A 21714-nucleotide genomic window follows, 5' to 3' on the forward strand; every position below is an offset into this window, starting at 1 on the left:
GGTTCAGCTGTGGTCCAAGCTCATTCTCCTCCTCAGACCTGTCAGCAAAGGGTCACAGGCCATCCGTGCTGCAGGAGACTTCAGAACCCACTGGCCACACCTCCTCAATTTCACAGACCAGGGGGCAACGCAGAGGTCAACACAAGGTCACACAGGCAGTCCGTGGCAGGGCCTGGACTAGAATTCAGGTCTCCTGAAATTCTGCGTTCACCCTTTTCCTTAATCCATCTATTATGTGAGACTGACGGCAGCATACTAGCTTTTGGGGCTTTATGTTTCAAACATCAGTTTTTAAAGTCAGCCTCATTTACTGCCAGTTGTCAGGAATGGGCGTTAGACCTAAACGCTGCAGGGCACTACGTTTCCCTTCGACCACCACCAACAGAAAAATGCCAGCACCAGCTGTGTCTTAGCTTACAGCTAAGAGTCTAATTTAAAAATGTAAGCGTACAACTAGGCTTTACCAAACAGTAACGTGTTTATTTCACTTAAATTCTTAAAAATACTTTTTTTGGCAGTTGTCACATATAATGTCCTAATGTAAAAAAAAAAATCCATTTAAGAAAAAAAAAGGAAGCAAAGAAAAGCATGAAAAACAGACCCAAAATGTTAAGATTTTATTTACAAAGCTTCTTTGTTGTCCAGAAAGTAAAAATGCTCTTACAACCTCCGTGTAACTGGGAGCCACAAGAGGCAAGACTCTCACCGACCACAGCCATTGGCCACGGCGGGTCTCACCTGGAAACCTAACAACGCTTACAACTGTGTGAGGGGAGGCCCCAAGCTTGGTGGTGGATTTCCAAGAGGGACTAAGAAGAGGAAGGTGGAATGTCACAGGAACTATTCTTTGGCTCTTTGGGTGGGTGGGTGTCCTGGGGTGTGTATCACAGCTACTTTTTGTTTCAAACAGCTACCAGATCCATGTAAGCAGTCCGACCAACACTGAGCAGTTCTGTCTGCAGGTTGTCTGGGGCCTAATCATCTTCTCCTTCATCGTCTGTGTCCCGCTTCCTCTTCTCGCCTTTCCCGCTCTCTTCTTCCTCTGCACGACAACAAACAGTCATTTGAGACCAGCTGCAAGGGCACTTCCCAGTTAGCGCTACCGCCCAGGAATTATCCTGCTCGGGGAGATGAGGAAGACGTAGGCCTCATCAGCTCACCAGGCTGCTGGGGGAGAGGGATGAACCGAGACGGGCACGTGGTGTCCATGGAGGAAGGAGGACGGGCACGTGGTGTCCACGGAGGAAGGAGGACGGAGCGGACAGTAGCACGGACCCACGGCAACGCTAACCCACCCCTCAACTTTAAATGGTTCTCCCTCAAACTTCTCTTGCCACTTAACCTCTACAAGTCTGTTTCCTCATTTGTAAAATGGGACAATTCTGGGGTAATTCTGAGGATTAAATGAGAAAATAGCCAAACATTTAGACTCAAATCGTAGTACCCTCTCTTAGGCTACTTTGAAGGCAGGGACACAGTGCCTGATCCCTGCCATATCCAGTGCCTGGCAAGGGCTGAGAGAAAGTGTGGACCAGAAAGAAAGCACAGCAAAGCAGCTGGTGCTCGGACCGAAATAAGCAAGAGCCCGTACTCCTAGCAAGTATTCAATAAATAACAGATAGATGCTTCACCCGTCTTGGCTGTGACGGACGAAGGATAAACACCGACCAAAGTGGAAAGGTGCCACTCGCACATCCTATAAAGACAGACAGGCACTACGGGTCCCTCAACAGCAGCTGGGGCCACAGCAGCACGGAGGCAGTGATGGGGCCACACAGGCGGAAGCCCAGACCACCGGGACCAGGGGCCTTTTACTTTCTTCTAGTAGGTTCAATTCTAAATTAATGGATCTCCTCACTTCATTTTTAACCGAGGAGAAGCAAGGTGTATGCTTCTAGACCTACCTTCATCTTCATCCTCATCCTCATCCTCTTCATCTTCATCAACTTCCCCATCATGGCCAAATTCCTCTTCCTAAAAAAACGGTGAACAGCATCAAATTATTTCTGTCAACTTGAAAAGTACTAAGCGAAATATACTTTGCCAATAAAGATGTATTATTTTTATCTACTCTGATATATTGTGAGATCTGCATGTTTTCCTTGATGAACTTAATTTAAAATTTTTTTTTCTTAAAAACCACTTTTCAAAGGTAAGTATTTGCCATGTTTAATTAGCATACAACTTAAAATGGGTAATTTTTAAATGATTTAAAAACCTCAAGTTTCAAAGCAGGTTTGGACAAAGGTGTCCCCACTCCCGTTCTCATGTCAAGCAACTTCCAGGCTCTTACTCTCACTCTCCACTATGACATTAAACAAACGCTAAGCTCCGGTACTTCCGTACAATTGAAGAATTTGCCTTTGGAGGATATCTGATTTCCTTGGCTCCATTTCTGCACACCTCCTTGAGAGTCCTGTCCTCTACGGCACCTTGTTCCGTGAGGATGCTGTATTACCAGGGGTCTCGTTAATTCAATTCTCCGCTCTTTCAGGGCAAGACCATGTTCTAACTTACCTTGGCATCCCCAATACTTTACACAGAGCAGGTAAACGACGTTTTTACTGAACCAAGCTGAACACGAGAGAACAAGTTCAAACTCAGTAAACTATCAGTACGCAGGAAGACCACCAAAGTAACACTGCCAGGACTTCCACCCTACTGAACACTCAATTCGACTTCTTCCCAAAGTTAAAGGGTCAGTGCCTGCAAGCCAAGCACTGTGTTGATCAGCACTCGTAGGCATTCCAGTCAGTATTTACTACAAGGGGGGGAGAAGTGAAATGAATCAGACCCACACGCTCAATCCACTCACAAGCATATAATTTCTCCAGAAGCCCTTCCTCTGTGTAAAAGGGTGCACTTTTACTTTCATCACAAACAGGAATGAGGGCAGCAAGAGTCGCACTGACCTCACCACTGACTTCATCTTCATCTTCTTCCCCCTCTACGTCTTCGTCTTCATCTTCATCCTCTTCTTCATCAAAGTCTTCCTCCTCACCATCCTCCTCTTCCTCCTCCTCCTCCTCTCCTTCTGAAAACAGTCCAAAAGGGAACTCCTTCAATACCCCTGGTGTTCCCCGGGACACATCTGCCAAGGTGTTAGAGCCGCGGGTTGGCCCAGGACAAGCACTGGCCGAGCTCCAGCCAGGGGAGCCCACAGCCCGTCGTCATTCTCTTTCCGTAAGGCTGCTGCAGCCAAGCCCCTCCACCCAACGGGGTTCCCTGAAATCAGGAGGCCTGGTCTTACTGACGAAACCATGCAATGTCCGGGATTTGCTTCAAAGTAACACAGGAAGTGGGCAAGGGTATGTATGTATAAGACAAGATCAGCCATGAACCAGTAACTATTAAAGCTGGGTGTGGGAGCATGGCAGCTCATTTTATTATTACTTCTATCTTTGTGTCTAGGATGTTCCGTAACAAAAAGCTGGGGGTGGGGGAGGGGTCACGTGTCCTCTCTTGGGTCATGGTACCACAGAGCCAGTGCCTGGATTGGGAGCCTAAGAGGCACCTGCTCCTCACCTGGGTCTCTACTCCGTCTGGTGCAGACCTTACTCTCCTGGGTCCTAGAGCCTGCCTTCACTCCCTCCTGCCTCCAGCTCTGCCCAAGTGTCCCTTTCCCGTCTGCTTGGCTAACTCCGAGTCAAGCTGAGTCTCAGGTAAGCATCTTGTCCTCAGGCAGTCTTCCCAGACCCCTCCAATCGGGTTCCACATTCTCCCAGCACCTGCTGTGTCTCCAGTACAGCACACTCTGCCCACCTGTCATTCCTTACTTAGGATTATTTCACATTTAGGAGGCAGTAAGCTTCAAGGGCACAGGAACATGCCGGGTTTCTTCCCCAATCACTATTCTGCACAGTGCCTGGCACGGAAGAAATGTGTGAACGCCTGCAGCCCCATTTCTTTCTTTCTAGAGTTGGCCTCCACCCTCCGAGGAATTCCCTTTACAGGTTCCCCCCTACATATCGTCATTCAAGCCGTTTAGGGAGAAAAGAGGAAATAGGAGGGACAAAGGGTCTGTAGGAAAAACCCAAGACCCTGCAGCACAGGGAGTGAATGACAGGAACATCGGAACAAGGTGGTGCCCCTCGCTGCCCTTTTTACCACCTTTCCTCCCCCTTTGTTGCCTTGTTTCAACAACCCGCTGACGGGAGAGAAAAGAGTAAAAAGAGTAAACTTGCTGCTAGAGTACCAGGCCATTGATTCCACCCAAGCTGTCCCGGGTACATCTGGTCCGCCCCTGCCCCCACCCCATACTCTTGACTGTTTCTGTCTCGTGTGCTTCTCAAAATATGCTTAAATGTACCAACACCACACACTTCAGCACCACCAGGGATTCTGGGAGAAGCAGTTCTCTCACGGTGACCAAGGAGGAAGCTGTCGCACTGTTTCCTCTGAGCTGCTTGAGGGGAGGGACTTTACCCCGAGAGTGACTTGGAGGGAACAAGTCCACGTGCAGGGACACAGGCTAATCAGGAGAGGCTTATTCCGGCAAAAACCAGAGAACGATTCTCAAAGATAAACGGAGCGTACGACACCCTCATCAAACACAAAAATGGTACTTGAACTTCACGTTAAGGCCAGATACTCCCCATTAGATGTGGCTGCTGCGAGGGGCTGTCAAGTCGGCCCCGACTCACAGCGACCCTACGTACAACAGAACCAGGCAGTGCCTAGTCCGTGTCCTCCTCCCCATTGTTGCCATATTGAGCAAACAGGCACAGCCACTCCCAACATACAGCAGCTTGAAACCATGACTGTCCAGCCTCTCTGACCAGGAAACGCAGAAAAACGGCCCCCTTCATGTTTGGATACAATAAACATGTGCTGAGAACACGTGCTGGTGCCTCCTCAGTGCCATGTCCCATGAAGAGAGACAAAGACAGTCTCTACCCAAGAAGGTACCAGACCATGGTAGGGAAGCGGCAACGGAAGGGAGGGCCTCCTTCACACTGCACCCCCACCTCGTCTGCAGGCACCAGGAAATGCTTCGTGGAAGAAGGGCTGACAAACCTGAATGTGTGATGATAAGGAGGCAGTGACTGAGGGGCATAGCCAGGAGAAAGACACGAGAGCTGTGACCCCCAGGTTCCAAATTCCAAAGACTAATGAACAAGCCATTTTCATTTTGAATCACTGTAAGGCTTCACATCCCAAGAGCAAGCAGAGGTTCTAGCTCCACATCGAATGGGATGCCCACACAACATGCATGGAAGTTACTCGTCTCCATGGCAACAACATACGGTAGCTTTATGGGGACCTGCAAAAGGCAGAAATCCAGGGCACTGGATGTTCAGCCCGCTCACCTTCATCTTCCTCGTCTTCGTCCACACCGTCCACCTCAGCATCTGAATCAGGGGCTTCTCGGTCCTCTCGGTCATAGCCGTCCAGGTAGGTCAGCTGGGGCAGGAGCTTGAAGACGCTCTCTCGGTAATCATTCAAGTTGGTGACCTCACAGTTAAACAGGTCCAGACTTTTCAGACACTCCAATTTTTTCTGAAGAAAAGGATCAAAAAACACAACTCCTAAATTGAAGGAACCAAGCCACAAAGCCCATCTTCTGAAGAGGTAAAATTCTAAGCCTGGTTCTCAATGAGGACCACCCACTCTGTCTTGCAACAGGAAACATCCCAAGCCTTCACAACCTTCTCAAGCACCAGATCGTAATCAGCCCCTCCCTTCCTACAGCTATCTGCCCAGAGACCTATGTCTGTTTTTCCAGTAGCCTAAAGAAGTATGCATTTTCCAGTATAGTGGTTTTTATTAAAACCCCATCTTTTCAGAGCATGAGACAAGACAAACCAAACAGCTAACTTAATGTCTGTTTCCAAACTATGTTTTAAAATTCGAGTCATCAATAGCCAACGATAACTCCCTGGGTGTCTAGCGCAGTCCCCCATCCTCTGGGGCGGCAGCATGTGGAGAAATTCACGGAGCTCTGAAGCACAACCGTTAACTCAAGTGCTTACCTTTCTACTTGGGGATCGAAGACAGAAACACTAGAGGACAGAACGTTAGAAAGCCTAGAGGGTGGGATGGAGGACTTCCTGGAACACAGGAGGCTGGGGAAACAGAGACTCAACAGAGCCGAAACTTAAGAAGGAGAAAACATCACACCCTCTTCATCTTGGAGAAAAGTACCAAAGATTGGTACCTTTTTACTAGACTTTTCTGCTGTAAGATTCTTCTCATTTTACCACACTTTGTCGCACTACTTCATTTGTTTGAACTCCATTTCATCTATCTAAGAAGGTTAAGATCTTGGCCCAAGCAAAGTTCTGAGTAGCCAAAGTGAGTAACAACATGTCCACGTACCACTCAACGCCCATGTGTTAAGACTCCCGTGTACCAGCCCTTTCAAGCCCACGTCTATCACAAAGTCTGCTCAAGGGCAAGTTAGGAGACTGGGAGGTGAGGGAGGCCCCAGCAACAGGGAGCCTCGTGGCAGCACCGGGGGAGCCTCACGAGAGGAGGGATGACATCGTCTGTGCCTTTCAGAACAAGGCAGCGAGCCTAGAGGGCACGCAACTATGTGCGTTTATAAATGGGACTTCCGTGATGGCTCTGAAGAGAAAAGGCCTGGTATTCTCTGAGACTGGAAAAGTTTAAAAAAAAAAAAAAATTATGCCTAAAGATTCTGATGCTTCGTGTGGAAAGGTGAACTTCCCAGAATAACTGATTTTGCTGAATTTATTTCTACATTCACAATGGCCTGGGAAGAAATGCAGATAAAAATTCTGTCTTCGGCTGGGTTGGCAAACGCCATCTGTGAGCCGATGCTGGCCTGTCACCCGCTGTTGTAAAACCCATCTTTACTGGAGCCCAGTGACCGAGGCTGGGTGGCCCACGAAGCCGCAAATACCTGCTCTGCGGCCTTCAGAGAAAAGGTCACTGGGCCTGCTCTCACAGACCTCCCACCTTCCCGACCCAGGAAGAGACTCTCACGCTGTTTCCCTCTCACGGAGCAGCCCAAGAGCCAGGCAGGGGACGCGAAGCAGGCAAAGGCTGTGCCTGCGAAGTAGACACACAGCAACCCCAGAGTCTGTGGGTCAAGCTGCGCTTCTGTTAGTTGGTCCCCGAGTCCTCAAGAAAGCTGCCCCTAAGCTCTCTGACCGGAGGGAGAGCGGTTTCTGCAGCATTCACTGTCAGAGGAGCTTTCCTACTGGGCAGGCCCAGGCCTCAGCTCCAGAAGCCCAGGATGACTTCTCACCAAAGAGGGAAAAAGGGTTGAGAGCACCCCAGACAACTGGCTAGCACAAAGCCTAACTCTGTACCTGCGAAAACACAACCGCAAGCCAATCCAGGCGGTTTTCCCAAAGAGGCTCAACCTGAAAACTCTTCAGTCAGAGGGATGAACCATTGCTAGTCAAATGACTCCCGGGGTATGGGGCTGCGCCCACAGCCTCTGGTACGTCTAACACTTCAGAGCGCCAAGCACCTCTCCACGGTTAGTAACTCTTGCGGTAATCAAGGTGTCTGAGGCATTCCTGCTTCTGAAACTGCAGGAATCTATGAGATTTTGGCTACTTCCTGTCAAAGGACCCATTATCAAAAATTGGGACATGCCAAACAGCATGCCAGAAAACAAAGCAAAATAAACATAACCAAAATAAAACCTTCCACATAACCGCAGTATACTTTGAATTGTTTAAAGTGGTGAATTGGGCTTTGCGGCCCAACAGGCACAGAATACACCACACACAGATTAGTCAGAGGATCCCATGTACCTGTTAACACTGTTTCAAAAGATCACAACTCCATCACATCAGAAATGTGGCCTACAACTAACAGGCTAGCCATAATAAACAGTAAACATTTTATTAACAATAATTTTGCTTGCCTTCTTAGAATTTAGAAGGGCTTTGGGGGATGGTTTGGATGGCCCAGGTCTCTTAAAAAAGGTCTCCAAGGAAGTCTGAACTGATGCCTTCTTTGTCTCTCGATTAAAGTCCCTGTAGCAAGCAGAGGCATTCATAAAGTGACTTTACGAGCTGGGCTCAAAGCAGATGGTGTTCAGAATGCATGTGGTTAATGAGGATGAGGATGGTGGTTCCCCCGCTGAAGAACACTTCCAGACGCCCTAATGAACCCAACCTCTCCCCCGTCACCTCCTAGTCTGATCTGTATTGCAAGTCAGAACTTCGGGAGACAACCTAGGACCTCGTGCCCCCGCGAACTGGAACAGTAAGAGCAGCACAACGGGAAGCATGCAGGCCTTTTCTGGTGAGGCCTGGGCATGCGGCGCTGTGACTCTGGCACTGCCAGCTACGTGTGTGACTCTGGACAAGGGACCAGCCTCCCCTGAACCTCAGCTTCCACACCTGTGAAACGAGGACCATGCTCTTCCCACCCACTTGGTGTAAATGTCTGGAGAACGACTGAGAACACAGTCCCTGGTGCATAGGAGGGTCCCTAAGTGTTCAATCCAATGGTGTCCATTTCTCATTGTAACTGCCTGGGGGCTGGGACTGTCACAGCCACCAAGAGTCCCTCGTCCAGTGCTGCCCAGGTCAGGAACACCCAAGCCGGTAACTGTCACACAGTCTTTGGTCTGCTCTGCCCTGTGTGTCAGGACACCGACAAAGGCTTCCGAACCATCATCACAGGGGAGGCAGGTGGCCAGAATTAGGCAACAGTCAGAGATCTGGGAGGGACATCACTACCCAGGACGCTGTTCTAGCAAACAGGAGTTCCTACGCTCACAGTGACCCAGAAGTAATAGGCTTGTCATTGGCAAATAAGTAACAGTGTAGCCTCACAGACCAGAAGAGGAGTCAGCACTCAATTTAGTGCTACTGTTGGAATCCCCAGGGCAATACAGGGATGGAATACGTTCAAAGAAAGAGAACAGGTCCCAAGGGCAGCAAAAAACCATGAACTTGGATTTGAATTCTCACCCGGCCATCTACCCTGTGATCTGTGAGCATTATTTAAGCTCTAACTCAGTCTGCCCGTCTCTGAAACAAGGACAGTACCTCTCACCCGAGTTATGTGAAGATTCAGTGGGCCAGTGTTAGCGTCACTGAACAGAGCCAACGTCAACAACGTCTGTTTAAACCCTGGACGTGAGTGCTGGTTTGGAGAAAAAGGAGGTTACTATGAAGACGAGGAGCCCGCACGTCAGGGTGCCCCTGTAACGGGGGAAGAAAGAAAGAAAGGCACATTTCTGGAATGAGGGTAAGTGACAGGCTCCCAACGTTCATTGAGAAATGTGGGCTCCTAACTATAGGCCGCTCCGTAACATCTCCACAGGAGCAATAGGGTTAAGTGCCGGTTGGCGGGAAAGACCCCATGACAAGAAGCCACGGGTGACCCATTTCTCCCCTTAAATATCAACAAAGCACCCTATGGAAGTGGCCTGACATCCACACCTCTTCACACCCAGTGACAGCAGGAGGGAGACAGCAAAGGACAGGGCTCCCGGTTCTGTGCCTCTGGGTCCCGAAAGACAGCTCCTCTCCTGTGCGTAATCCTCCCCTAATCGATGTCTGCAACTCAGTCCAATCAAAACACAGCCTTCCTGTAACTCAGCACAAACGGAAACCCTGAAGCAGAGCATCCAGTCGTCCTTCTGCGGAGCAGCTGGTGGGTTTGAACCACCGACCTTCCGGTTAGCAGTCAAGTGCTAAAGACAGGGGAGCCACCCGAGCCCCTAGCACAACTCAGCAGAGTGCCCAAAGCCACAGGCTTCTCTGCAGAGCCCAGCACACGTTTCCTTCCCATTGGCCTCATTCAACAGCATCCCACTTCTGTGCCAAATCCCAGAGGGTCCTATTTAGGAAAATCGGCCACTTAACGATCTTGAATCCACAGCGCCTCCAGGTGGCAGCCAAACTGCACAGCCTGTCGGGCTGTCTGACTCAGCACTACTCTCGGTCCTGAGCATTGCCTTTGGAAGCCCCCTCTGGCCGCTACAACTTCTCCATGGACCAGACTCACATCTGCAGTTTCCTAACCACAAACTGCTGCGCACATCACCTCCTTTCATTCTTAGAACCCCTATGTGACATAAGGAAACAGGAGTACCCTCCCTGCTTCAGAACGAGGAAACTGAGGCCCAGAGAGCAGCAGCAACTTGCCCAGGTCACACAGGAAGGCTACAATCCAAATGAGACTTCAGGTCAGGTTAGTCCCTAGTTTATCCCAATACGTAAGGCTGAGGGGATTCTGGGGGGGTTCAGGGCAATTTGAGGTGACCAGCTAGAGCCCAAGATTGTGAGTGAGAAGACCTGACGCTTATGGGCATTGTCGTGGGCCTGTCCCATCCCTGATGAGATACATACCAAAGACAAGGCTTTTACTGCAGAAGTATAGAATGGCTTAGTCAGTCTGGGGAAAATTTAAGTAAAAATGTCAGAATTTAAGTCAGAATATGAACTGAAAAAGGCCACCTACGCAAAAAAAAAGTGTCCCCACTGCAGGAAGCCACTGTAAAGTCAGGCAGGGAGAGCAAAGCCCAGGCACGCACACAACTAGCTGTGTCCTGATCCTGAGAAGGGACCCGCTGCCCGTGCATGAGTGTGTAACATTTAAAAAGTGACCACGTTCCTCAATTACTAATCCCAACCATTTCCCTTTTTATAAAGAAATATGAAAATGAAAATGACCAATAAGTCCTGGTTTCCAAAATCTTAATTACTCACCAGAGGCTCCAAGGTGCTGATATCTTTCAGTTTATTTCCACTTAAGTTTAGATGTGTGAGGTTTGGAAGCTTTTCCGCTAACATGTCCAGACCTCCAAAGATTCTATTGTCACTGAGCTCAAGCTGCAAGAGAAAAGGCACACACAACACACAACACACACATCATTAAGGTGTTACAAAGAGCAGCTACAGTTCTCAAACACTTGTTAAGACCAGCAGGCGGTTCCTACTTCTATTAGGGCATGTGCTCACTTTGATTAAATCCAAAATAATAATAATAATAATAATAATAATAATAATAATAATAAAAAACCCAAACTCACTGCCACTGAGTCGGATCTGACTCACAGTGACCCCTCCTTGGGTTTCCAAGGTGATATCAAAGTAGATTGCCCATCTTCCTTCCAAGGAGTGGCTGGTGGGTTTGAACTGCCAGCCTTCCGGTTAGCAGTCCTCACTTACAAATCCCAGCAACACCGAGGGAGTGGGGAGGAGCCAGGGACCCAGAGGGGAGGAGCTTTGTTTCCTAAGCAGCTGCTATTAAGAAGCCTGCTTGAGAACTGGCCTCTAACATCAGTGAACACATTTTCTAACCTAAGAAGGGGGACAAAGCCAATTAGAATTCTTCAAGGAGTTGCCATGTGCCGTGCCAGCACCTGCCAGGAAGGGTAAGTGGCCCATGTGTTTTAAGCAGCCTATCCTAAGGTTGGGCATTCCTACTTCCATAGTGATACTGCCTTGGAAACCCAAGGAGGGGTCGCTATGAGTCGGGGCCGACTTGATGGCAAATAATAACAACAACAACAACATCCTATGTGCCAGGACTCCTTTACAAAGCAAATCCACTTTCCATGCAGCAGTTCACATACACTTTGCCTCACGACATTGACTGCAATTTCCCACTATGCAACAGCTCCCCTCCCACTTCCTCCCGATAGTTACCTCTTCCCCGTGTCCATCCCTCCACGCACTCCTGCCCCCTGAGCTGTCTCCCTGTGCATACACAGCCCTTCTTTCTCCCATGATTGTTCTCTCCAAGGACTGTATCCACCTCAGGTAAATGTTCCTTCAACTCATATGCGTGTCTTTTGTTTGGCTGGAAGCCACAGGTGTGGGTTCAATTCGAGACCTGAAGGGCAGCGAGGGACCATAGTCTCAGTGGTTCAACCAGGCTCTATCGGACCAGCAAACCTGGTCTTGTGCCAGGACTCTTGCAATGGTCACATGAAACCAACCCTGTTCTCACATGGTGCTGATACACCATGGGCTTCTACGTCTGGGAGCCAGGGGAACACGGCTCTGAAGTCTAGAGAAGCGGGCCACACCCCAGAAATGAGCCTTGACAGCAGCTCCATGACCACAGGAGAAGGAGGGCGTGACAGCCTCAGGGACAAAACCAGCTCCTGGGGGGCCACTTCTCGTGCCAGCCTGGCACTGGCCTTCAGAACCTACTTGAATTTCTTAGCTGCAGGTCAAGTAGCAGAGGCACCTAAATGTGCCAAGGAAGGAATGAGCCTTCACCAAGAAATGTTAGAATTGGACAGTAAAAGAAACTGAAGCCTGGACAGCCCTGTGAACAGCCATCGAATTCAAGCCCTTCATCTTATAGAGGAGAAAACTTAGACACACAGCTGGTTCCAATTCTGTATTTAAGTGCCAACAACAACAGTAACTGTATCTAACTTTTAAACAGTACTCAAATACCAGGTACCCTTAGAAGGACTAGAAACACTTAATTCATTTGATCTCACAACAAGCCTATGGAGTAAGTAAGTGGAACTATCACCCTCATTTACAGATGAGGAAAACGAACTACAAACAGAGTACGTAGCATGCTCAAGTTCCCACGGCTGCTACAGTGGTGGACCGATGATCGGAAGCCAGACAGGCTGCCTTCAGAAGAGCCCATGCCTTCCCGCTATGCTACAGCCCTGTAACAGCATTAACACATCACGTAACGAAGTGAACTACACGATACAGAATAAAGGGACTTTCAAAACTTAAACCATCCACAAGGGCACAAGCCTTTTAAAAGAACCAGAGAGACAGCTCCAGCTTAAAGCACAAGAGCCTTGTTCCTGGAAAACAGACACCTGTCTCCGGGCAGATGTGGACACTATACGTGTAACAGCCACATCCTGGTGACACGAGTATCTTGGGGAGGAGGCACAGCAAGGCAACCCACAAAGATTTAGTAGCATATTTACTTTGAAATGAAATAAATGAAGAAATTCTGGAACCCAGTGACATTTAACCACTTTTTTTTTTCAGAGCCTGTTTCTTTTGAAAAGCCGTCTGTGCTCCAGTCAGGGAGAAAAGCCCATGTTCTCATAATGAGAACATTCATTCTGCCTTTAAATGTGATTTACAGATCTCTCCACTCCCACCTCATTAGGTCTGTCAGCTGAGTGACTAAAGCAGGGCTTCAAACCAGCTCTTCCCAGTTCAGTCACAGCCAACAAAGCAAAACTGGAACGGCACCGCATGTGTAAAATATGGGTGAATCAGAACAATAACTGGAATGGGGAAAATTACAGCTCAATGCCCCACTAGAAACTTAACATCCCTCTTAGAAAAGGGCAGTGTGCATGTTGCATAGTAACCAAACCTCTTGACCAGCAGAGTCAGAAACCTTGCCCTGCTTGAAAAATGGTGGCCACCCATGCCACTTTGAACATGTTGCTTTCCTCAGTCCTGGCAATAACCTAGAAAGGGTGCAGTATGCCTCTTCTGAGCCCAATTCCAGGGCTTTGACTCGTAACTTCTCCTGTTTCTGTTATCTTTCCAGTACATCCACATTTTACATATTCAGGTCTGTTTTGATTTCATGGCAGCAGCCATGACTGAACTGGTTCCAACCGACTCAAAGTCCTGGATTAAAGTTTAGGATCATCCCAAGGATGTGCTGAAATCCACATACAGTCACTGGTGCTAACTTTGTGAGTAAGTCTGACAGTACAGAGACCACCGTAATTTAGGAAAAAAATCAGGATGCTACAGAAACAGAATAAACACACAGACATACTTTAACTAGGGTCTTCTAACACCCAGTTTGTGTAGATAAAGCCATTTTATATGTCTAAGTGAGCTAATCAAGGTTTTCAATGTTACTAACAACCCATGCAAACATAAAAGATTACACTTGAACTTCTAAAGTAGATACTTCAAAGCAAGCAAATTTATCAGTTTAAATATAACAGGATTCTTTCTGATCAAAAGCATGGTCACCTGCAACTCATGAGGATGGCCGAGCATTTACTGCCAAAGCCAGGCAAGTAAGAAACAGCACTGTTTCCTTCCAATTCATGTGCTTAACCAAAACCCAAGTCCCTTCCGGGACTCAAGCAAGCTACAGGAATAGCCTACCTGCCCTTTGCCAAAACTTGATTCTAGAAATAAATTTCTTTTTGTGTCTGCCTTTGTTTACTCAAGTTTCCTAATACAGCAAACACCGAAACAGTGGAGAATTCTGAAAAACCAGACACCTTTTCCCATGTAACAGAAAAGGTACTGCATCAGGAGAAGCAAAGCCCGTTCTGGGTCTGTGGCTGTGTCCACAACAAACAGAGGCTGGACCAGAAGGTCCGTAAGCTTCTCCCAGCTCCGATGTAATGGTGCTCTGTGACAGCTGAATGTTCAAGGACAAGGAAAGAGATTTTTCTTAAGCGTTTTATCCTTTTGGAGGGGAGTTTAGAAGAGGGTGGGCCACCAAAGCAGTAATGACAGGCCATCAGCGAGGACAGGGAAATACAGCAGCTTTGTCACAGTGAATTCTTCCAGCGAGGTAAACACATCTCAGACACCCTACTCATTAAGAACTACACAACCGGCGTGAATTACTTTAGACTACAAACTGAAGCATCTTTCCTTAAACTCTAACCCCTCAATCAACACATGAAACATGAAAAGTGAGAGGCAAGTGTGGTTCCTGAACCAGAACGCACCAAGAACAAAACCCAGTTGACATTCTAACAACAAATTTATAACAATTAATAAACTGTCCACAAAGTAATCCTTCCTAGTAACCACTATTTACCGAGGATCCAACATTCATTATTTGCAAACATCACAGCGATTCTGAAAGGTGAAGAGGTGTTACCAGTTTTTTTTCCCTAAATTTTATTTGATTGTTGTTGAGAATACACACAGGAAAACATATACCAATTCAACAGTCTCTGTATGTACATTTAGTGACCCTGATAACATTCGAGTTGGTGCCACCAGTTTTTAAAGGTGAAGAAACTGAGCCACAGAGAGAGAAAGCAACCTGCAGAGACCATCCTTCACGGAAATGGCAGAGCTGGAATTCCAGCCCAGATGCGCCCAGCTCTCGGGCCATGGGCTTCCTGCTCCACTGAATGCTTCCCGACAGGTAAAACCACACACTTCCCTTCCCAGGACAGTTCTGTTTGACTGCTAAAGGAAAAGCACTTACCTTTTTCAATTTTGGTAGTTTGGGGAGATTTGAGACTGAAATCAAGCCTACGTTTATTAAACTGAGGAACTCTAAGTTCACAAATTCAGCTGTTAAGCCCTCAATTTTTCCATCATTTGACTTGCAGTTGTCCAGGACAAGTTCTCGAACCTGTGAATTATAAAAAAGAAAGAGAAAGAACTAGCTTTCAAAAAACACAGGAAGCAAAACAAAAACTCCCACCACAAATACCTAGAGTCTACTTAGACCCCAATCAATTATAAATAGATGAAAAATTATTAAACCCTAGAAGCAATATCCTTATATGTGTATCAATGACAGACCAGTACAGCAAGTGTAAACAAAGTTCCACACTACTCTTGAGACAGAAACAGGAGCTCGGTACCAGGTGAAAGGGAAGCAAACATCAGTATTTTCACGCAAATAGCACGCACCTTCTACACTCTCCCGCTCCCAGTCCCCTGCCCCACCCCAGGTATTTTCATAAGCTGCTGCTATGCCAGTTTTCTTTCCCCCCAGTGTTGCTGTAAAAGAAAATTTGCATAGTGTGTTTACTAAAACAGGAAACCCACCTGCCCCTCTGCCAGTGGGGAGCAGCAAGCAAACACCGCTTAAAAAGGCGGTGTCCCCTTTTATTTCCCAACTCTGCTCCCCAAGAGGAGACTTGATCTAAATGGAGATGCAGAGTGAGGGTACCCCTGAATGGGCCCGAGGCTCAGGAGATAACCACAGGCAAAGAGGAAAGCTTGTTCCTACCAAGACCACCGGCAGATTTAAGCTACACTTCTGCACGCACACACCAGCCACCTGATTTTCCACTCCACAAGGTTAGCTGACACTGGGAAGGAATCAAGATGCAGGCGGCCTTCGTTCAAAACCAAGATCACCTTGGGTTACACGTGAGACAGATCTTCCTATGGAACAGGATTCTTAGACACTACATTAGTTTCCCTTTTTCAGGCCATGAAATCTTCTTTGGGGGCCTTGAAATTTAGATGTCAAATTCAAATCCATCCAGGGACATTACATCACCTTCTAAGAGTCAAAGAATTCTGTCAATTTTGAACACTGACCGTTCCTTGTCTACTGCGCAGACCATGGGAGTATCTACTTATTGCTCTTCTTTCTCTGTGGTTGCCTCTCTGAGACTCACAACTTTTTAACTCGCTTCCCAAGCTGACAGTGAAGCAAACAACAGTTTAACCTCCACATGTCCCACAAAGGTGTTCCAACCGTGAGTCCACACGCATTCACCCAGCAGCTATCTGGAAGGGACGTGCTGGTCGCGCTGCAGAAGAAAAGCCAATGCTTTCATCCTCCCCCCATAACATCCAAAGTCACTCTAGTAACTGCTCCCCTTTCCTGGAGTCCTCAGTTTCCCTCTTACGGAGGAGATGTCTGGAGAGTCGGTGGCAGCCACAGTACAAGCCCACTCTCCCCACTAGGCCTCACCACCTCTCACTGGCCTGGTTTCAGGAGGCCTGTGGGTCCATTCCTCTTACATCTTTCCTTCCTCTCACTGCTCTCTGGACACCTCTACCACTCTTTCCTGTGCCAGCAAGGAATGAGCATGCCTGAAAACATCAACTGAGGTCACAGTCACTGATCGTTTGGTCTGGGGATTCACTGTGACTGTTTGATACACAAAATGACACCAAGATGTCAACAGCTATGTGCCCGAGTTGAGAGAGCCTATCCCTCTCGTGGCATTCCTGACTCCCAGCTCACTGAGTAACAGTACCTCTTGGCCATTTCTCTCAGTGGGAAAAGCCCACTATAACCAGGGCAGCCGGCCATCAAAACCACCAGAGAGCAAGTGGGAGGGGAGCTGTTGCACTGGGGTAAACTGCAGTCAATGTCATGAGACAAAGTGTAGTGAGCTGCTGTATGGAAAGCGAATTTCCTCTGTAAACTTTCACCCAAATCACAATTAACAAACAAACAAACAAACCGACCAGAGAGCATTCGAATGTGGGTAACATGTCTGTGGAAGCAGGCAGCAGACCCCGAGTCAGGAAGAGACTGGGGGCAGGGACGTCGGGGACGGGAGGCTGATGGGGGAGGAGGCGGGGCTCTGGTTTGGAGAGGGCAACCCCTCAGGCTGCCAGGACTGAGAAAGGAACAGCCTACAGGGGGCGTAAGGAACACACGAGGGGTCCCACGCTCCAGGCTCCACGGGCTGTGCAGCTGGGCGGTGGGTCAGAGTTCAGGGGCGGTCTGGGCATCCTGGGGGAAGGAGTTGTGGAGGGGTGGAACCCTAGAGATCCTGTAAAAGAGCAAGAAATAAAAATGCAGATTGAAACGGAAATATCCCCCATTCCTCCTGTGGGGAAGGCGGGCACTTTACAGGTGGGAGTGCAAGGTTCAAGCACCGCCGCCCTGACGCCAAGTACACGGAGAGGGAGGGCAGACAAGGCAAGGCCACGAGGTCAAGAAAGGGGCTGGCCTGGGCACAGTGCACGGACGGGCTCCCGGGGACCGGCACGGGGCAGAGTGGGCGTTACGCACAAAGCAGGGGCCACGGGGGGCTTCACGGCGGGGTTCCGCTCCCGCAGGTCAGCGACAGACGCCGCATCTGAGGAAGCTGAGCACCTCTTCCCCGCCCCCCGCTCCCGTTCCTTCCCAAGACGAGAAGGGGCCTGCCTTGCCCCCAGAACACATCCGGGAGGGAAGTTACGGAGACAGAGGTTGGGGCCGCAGGCAAGGCCAGGTCCACGTACGCCCGCAATCTGCCGCGCGACCCCCAGAACAAGCGGGGGTTCTAATCCAGCAGCATCGGCTGAGGTTCTCCTGGCGCCCCGAGCCCTCCCGGGGCTGCTGCCGTCTGAGAGGGAAGGCTGGCAGGCCCCTTCCTGCCTGTCTGCAATTCAGGAAGCTGGATGACCTGGTAAGGAGTCAGCTCCCACTTAAGACAGAGCTCAACCTTGGGCCCAAGGTTGCGCCTCTCGATTCATTTTCCAACTGAACTTGCTTTTCTCTAACGTGAGTTTAAGGTAAACACTTATGAAGAGAAAACAGAGCTTCACACTCCTTCCTAGTCACGTCCTCTACAGTCCCCAAGTAAAGCAGGACTCTTTTCCACTTTCTCATTGAAAAGCTGAACTCTATGGTTGCCAATTAAGTTTTTCGGGACTAGTTCCAGGACTTAGCGCCCATTTATAACATTGCTGGTGTTGAGAAAACACATTTCAAGTTCCAAATGAACCAACTCCTAGAGCCAAAAGGCCCTCTTTATGTTACGGTGAGTCAGCCAATCCCGGGACAAGGAGACCACACTGGGGACGGGAGTCGGGGGCCACTTCCAAGGCGACTTTGAAAAGACCAGTTTCCCAAACTGGCCGTGACCTGCCTCCACTTTGAGTTGTTGCTGCCACAAGAGGAAACAGGTAGGGAGGACCCAGACACCATTTCTCAGTTCTTTTCGTTAGAATTAAACCGTCCGATGGACTTTAGACCAGAACCTCCGGATGACAGGATGGTAAAAAGGACATGTTGCTACTTCCTTCAGTTTGCTTATCCACAGACATTTTGGGGGCTTATCTGTAGCTACTAATTTTTCTTCAACAAAGGTATCACTGCTTATACAAGAAAATTAAAATCCCTTCTACGTAACCAATTGTAATACCTGATTGCGCTCAAAACTACATCATAGCATAGAGTAACAATCGATGTCAGAAGTTGAAAGGGAAAAAAAAAAAAGAAGACTTAAGGTGAGAACAATCTAAATTTTCTTAGCTGAGACTAAGGAAAAACTGATTATTTTTAATACAAAATGTCTCAGTCCGGCATACAGCAAACACCAGTGTTCCACAGGGGCACAGACCATGAACCCCAGGAAGGGACTACTTGGCTTTCCAAAGCTCAACAGAAAAACTAACCAAGTCTATCGAAGGTTAGCTCTCCCCAGGAATGACCAAAGAGAGTGGCATGTCTGGTATAATGAGAGGCCAAGATCCTCCCATGAAAAAGAACAAGCGTTGTTGAAATTGGGACCACAGCTAGATTGAGTTCACTGCTGAAAATCACCTTCTCACACCGTCCTGACAATGTGATGTCTGGGATGTCCTGATGGGGTCTAGCACTGTGTGTGTTCTCACTGAAGTAACTGGCAATACAAATACCGTATAAAGTAGTTCTTGTCCTTGACGGTCACATTTTTAAATGTAATGATCAAAACACCACCTTCAGACATTTTCTCTATTATGATAACGTTCACTGTGATAGAAAGTGGCTTGGGGTTTAGGAAAAAATCTTTTACAAGAAGAGCCCCCTTAGGGAAACTAAGCCACACTTGTGTTCATAAAGAACAAACCTGTTGTCACCAAGTCACTTTGAGCTCATGGCGACCCCTATGTATGTCAGAGCAGGAGTGTACCCCATAGCTCTCAGTGGTCCATTTGGGGAAGCAGATGGCAGGCTTTTCTTCCTACATTCCTCTGGGCGGACTCTGCAGCCTAGTTCTTAACTGTCTGCACCACCCAGAGACTATAAAGAATAAATGAAAAACCAAACTCACTGCTGCCGGTTGGACCCAACTCATAGTGACCCCTCCTTGGGTTTCCGAGGCGGTATCACTACAGAAGTGGATTGCCTAACCTGCCTTCTGAGGAGTGGGTGGTGGGTTTGAACCGCCAGCCTTCTGGTTAGCAGTCAAGTGCCTTAGGCACTACACCACCAGAGCTCCTTTATAAAGAACAGGGGTATAGGAATAGTGAACTGAAGCATTAACTCAGCCTTGTGTTCAAAAGAGATACTTTGGCCAAGAATACAAGTGTTACTTATGTGTTAGTCAAACTTAAAAAAAAAAAAAAAGCCTATCTGGTCTTTAAAAACAAGTTTACAACCAAACCCCCACTCAGTCTTAGATCTCACTTGCCATTAAGACCATCAAGGTTAACCATGGTAACAATTCTCTATTTGAAAGACTCTGCCCTCATTACAGGACTATATTCAGCAGAATAAGGGCTCTTCCTATTTCTCCAAACAACCAGAGTCTATGGGATCCGAGAGCCTATGCTTCAACGGTTTCAACTGGAGTGAATCTAAGACCAGACGTTCTCAGAGCCAATCTGGGAGAGTGGACCCTTTCTTAAGTCCATGGGGTCAAAATTATTTTCCTAATGCTGCATCATTACTTTTCCCTTTCTGTCAGCCTCTCAGAGTGTCCAGTGGAGTTTTCCAGAGGCTACATGATGTCATCCCTCCAAGGGCTTCATGGAATATGCTTGTATATTCTTGTGTTTTAAAAATTTGTTTAATTACAAATACAGTAAACATCACTAAATACAACTCACATAAATGTAAGTTCTTGAGAGTTCAATAAACTTTAAAAGTGGAAACAGGGCTCGAGAGACCAAACGTTTAGAAAACTCTTAGATAAACAGGACCATGTAACAAGGTTACTAGAAGACCCCCACAATGCACACAAGGAGCCATGTGACTAGCTGAGTTCGATTTTAAGGGAGTCACCTTGGGACTGTTCATTTAAGGATGTTGGCTGTGCAAAAGACTTTTTAACTCATCTTTTAAAGATTTCAATCAAAATCGACAGCATTTTTTTCTATAAAGTCTTAATTTTAGGTCAAATCTTTCCCCTCCCAACAGAGCACCTAACTCCCACTTGTTTGAGTCCCTGTCAAGAGCCACCATCTCATCTGGGCTAGGCCGGTGACACTTTCACAGGCCACTCTTACTTGCCCTTCTGCAACAGGCCTGAGAGCAATGTAGGCCACCAGGGCCACTGTCCTGTTGACACGCGTTTCCCCGCCCTGGCACACTGCTGGTCCTCAAATACACACTTACCTAGTGTATTTGCGAGGCCAGCGCTGTCCAACACAGTAGCCACTAGCCACATGGAGCTTTCGGACACTTGAAATGTGTCCAGTGTGACTCACAAACGTAATTTTTAATTCTATTTAATTTTAATTAATTTAAATAGCCATGTAAGTCTATCTTTGGGAACAGCGTAACCCCGACGTTGATTATTTGAACAATTAACACCTGCACATGGTTTTTTTAAAGTAACATTTTAGTTGTACATGTAGGAGTCAATACCACATACTGGGAACACGAACCAGCTGTATTTTCCAGAGGGATCAACACTATTTCTAACGAGTATGTCAACAGCAATTCAGCCTGAGCACAAAACCGAAGAATTTAAACTCCGGATTTAAAAGCACTTTAATGCAAAGATCTGAAATTAATCCCTCTTCAAATTATACAATCTGAAGATCGTTAACCATTCACTAACCCAGCACATGGGGAACAAAATGTCTGACGAGGGACGGAAGGGTGAAACTTCACTCCGAAGAAAGCCCAGGAAGCCGACCAAGCCGCGCACCCCCCAGTCCTCCAGGGCGGCAGCCCACCCCAACCTCCAGTGTGATGACCTCTCAATCAGGAGTAAGGACACAAACCCTCGTGCACACCAGGGAGAGCGTGGATGGAGTCCTACAAGTTCGCAACTTGGTAACCACAGCTACCGGACTGCACAAAAACGACCGACCTGGGCGGGGTACGATGACCTCCGAGGGCTGCCCCGGGCCAGGAAAAGTCACTCACCCGACCAGGGGGCTGGCGGGGGCCGGGAGACAAGGCCCCCCGCACCGGCCCGTCGGGCGCTCAGGGCGGCGG

General features: G+C 48.1%; 1 protein-coding gene across 1 annotated transcript in view; it reads right to left on the reverse strand.

Moving 5' to 3' along the window:
• Positions 1-974: 974 nt before the first annotated feature.
• The window catches only part of ANP32B (acidic nuclear phosphoprotein 32 family member B), a 21887-nt gene continuing 1147 nt past the window's right edge, over positions 975-21714 (reverse strand). Inside the window, exons 2-7 of the mRNA XM_007958353.1 lie at positions 15082-15231; positions 10647-10769; positions 5310-5499; positions 2913-3034; positions 1905-1974; positions 975-1042 (exon numbers count right to left, since the gene is read on the reverse strand). Of these exons, the coding sequence (XP_007956544.1) occupies positions 975-1042; positions 1905-1974; positions 2913-3034; positions 5310-5499; positions 10647-10769; positions 15082-15231 (723 nt within the window). The remainder of the gene's footprint in view (positions 1043-1904; positions 1975-2912; positions 3035-5309; positions 5500-10646; positions 10770-15081; positions 15232-21714) is intronic.

This window comes from Orycteropus afer, unplaced genomic scaffold, assembly GCF_000298275.1.
Source record: "Orycteropus afer afer isolate SDZICR_OR568_19922 unplaced genomic scaffold, OryAfe1.0 scaffold00943, whole genome shotgun sequence".
NCBI lineage: Eukaryota > Metazoa > Chordata > Mammalia > Tubulidentata > Orycteropodidae > Orycteropus > Orycteropus afer.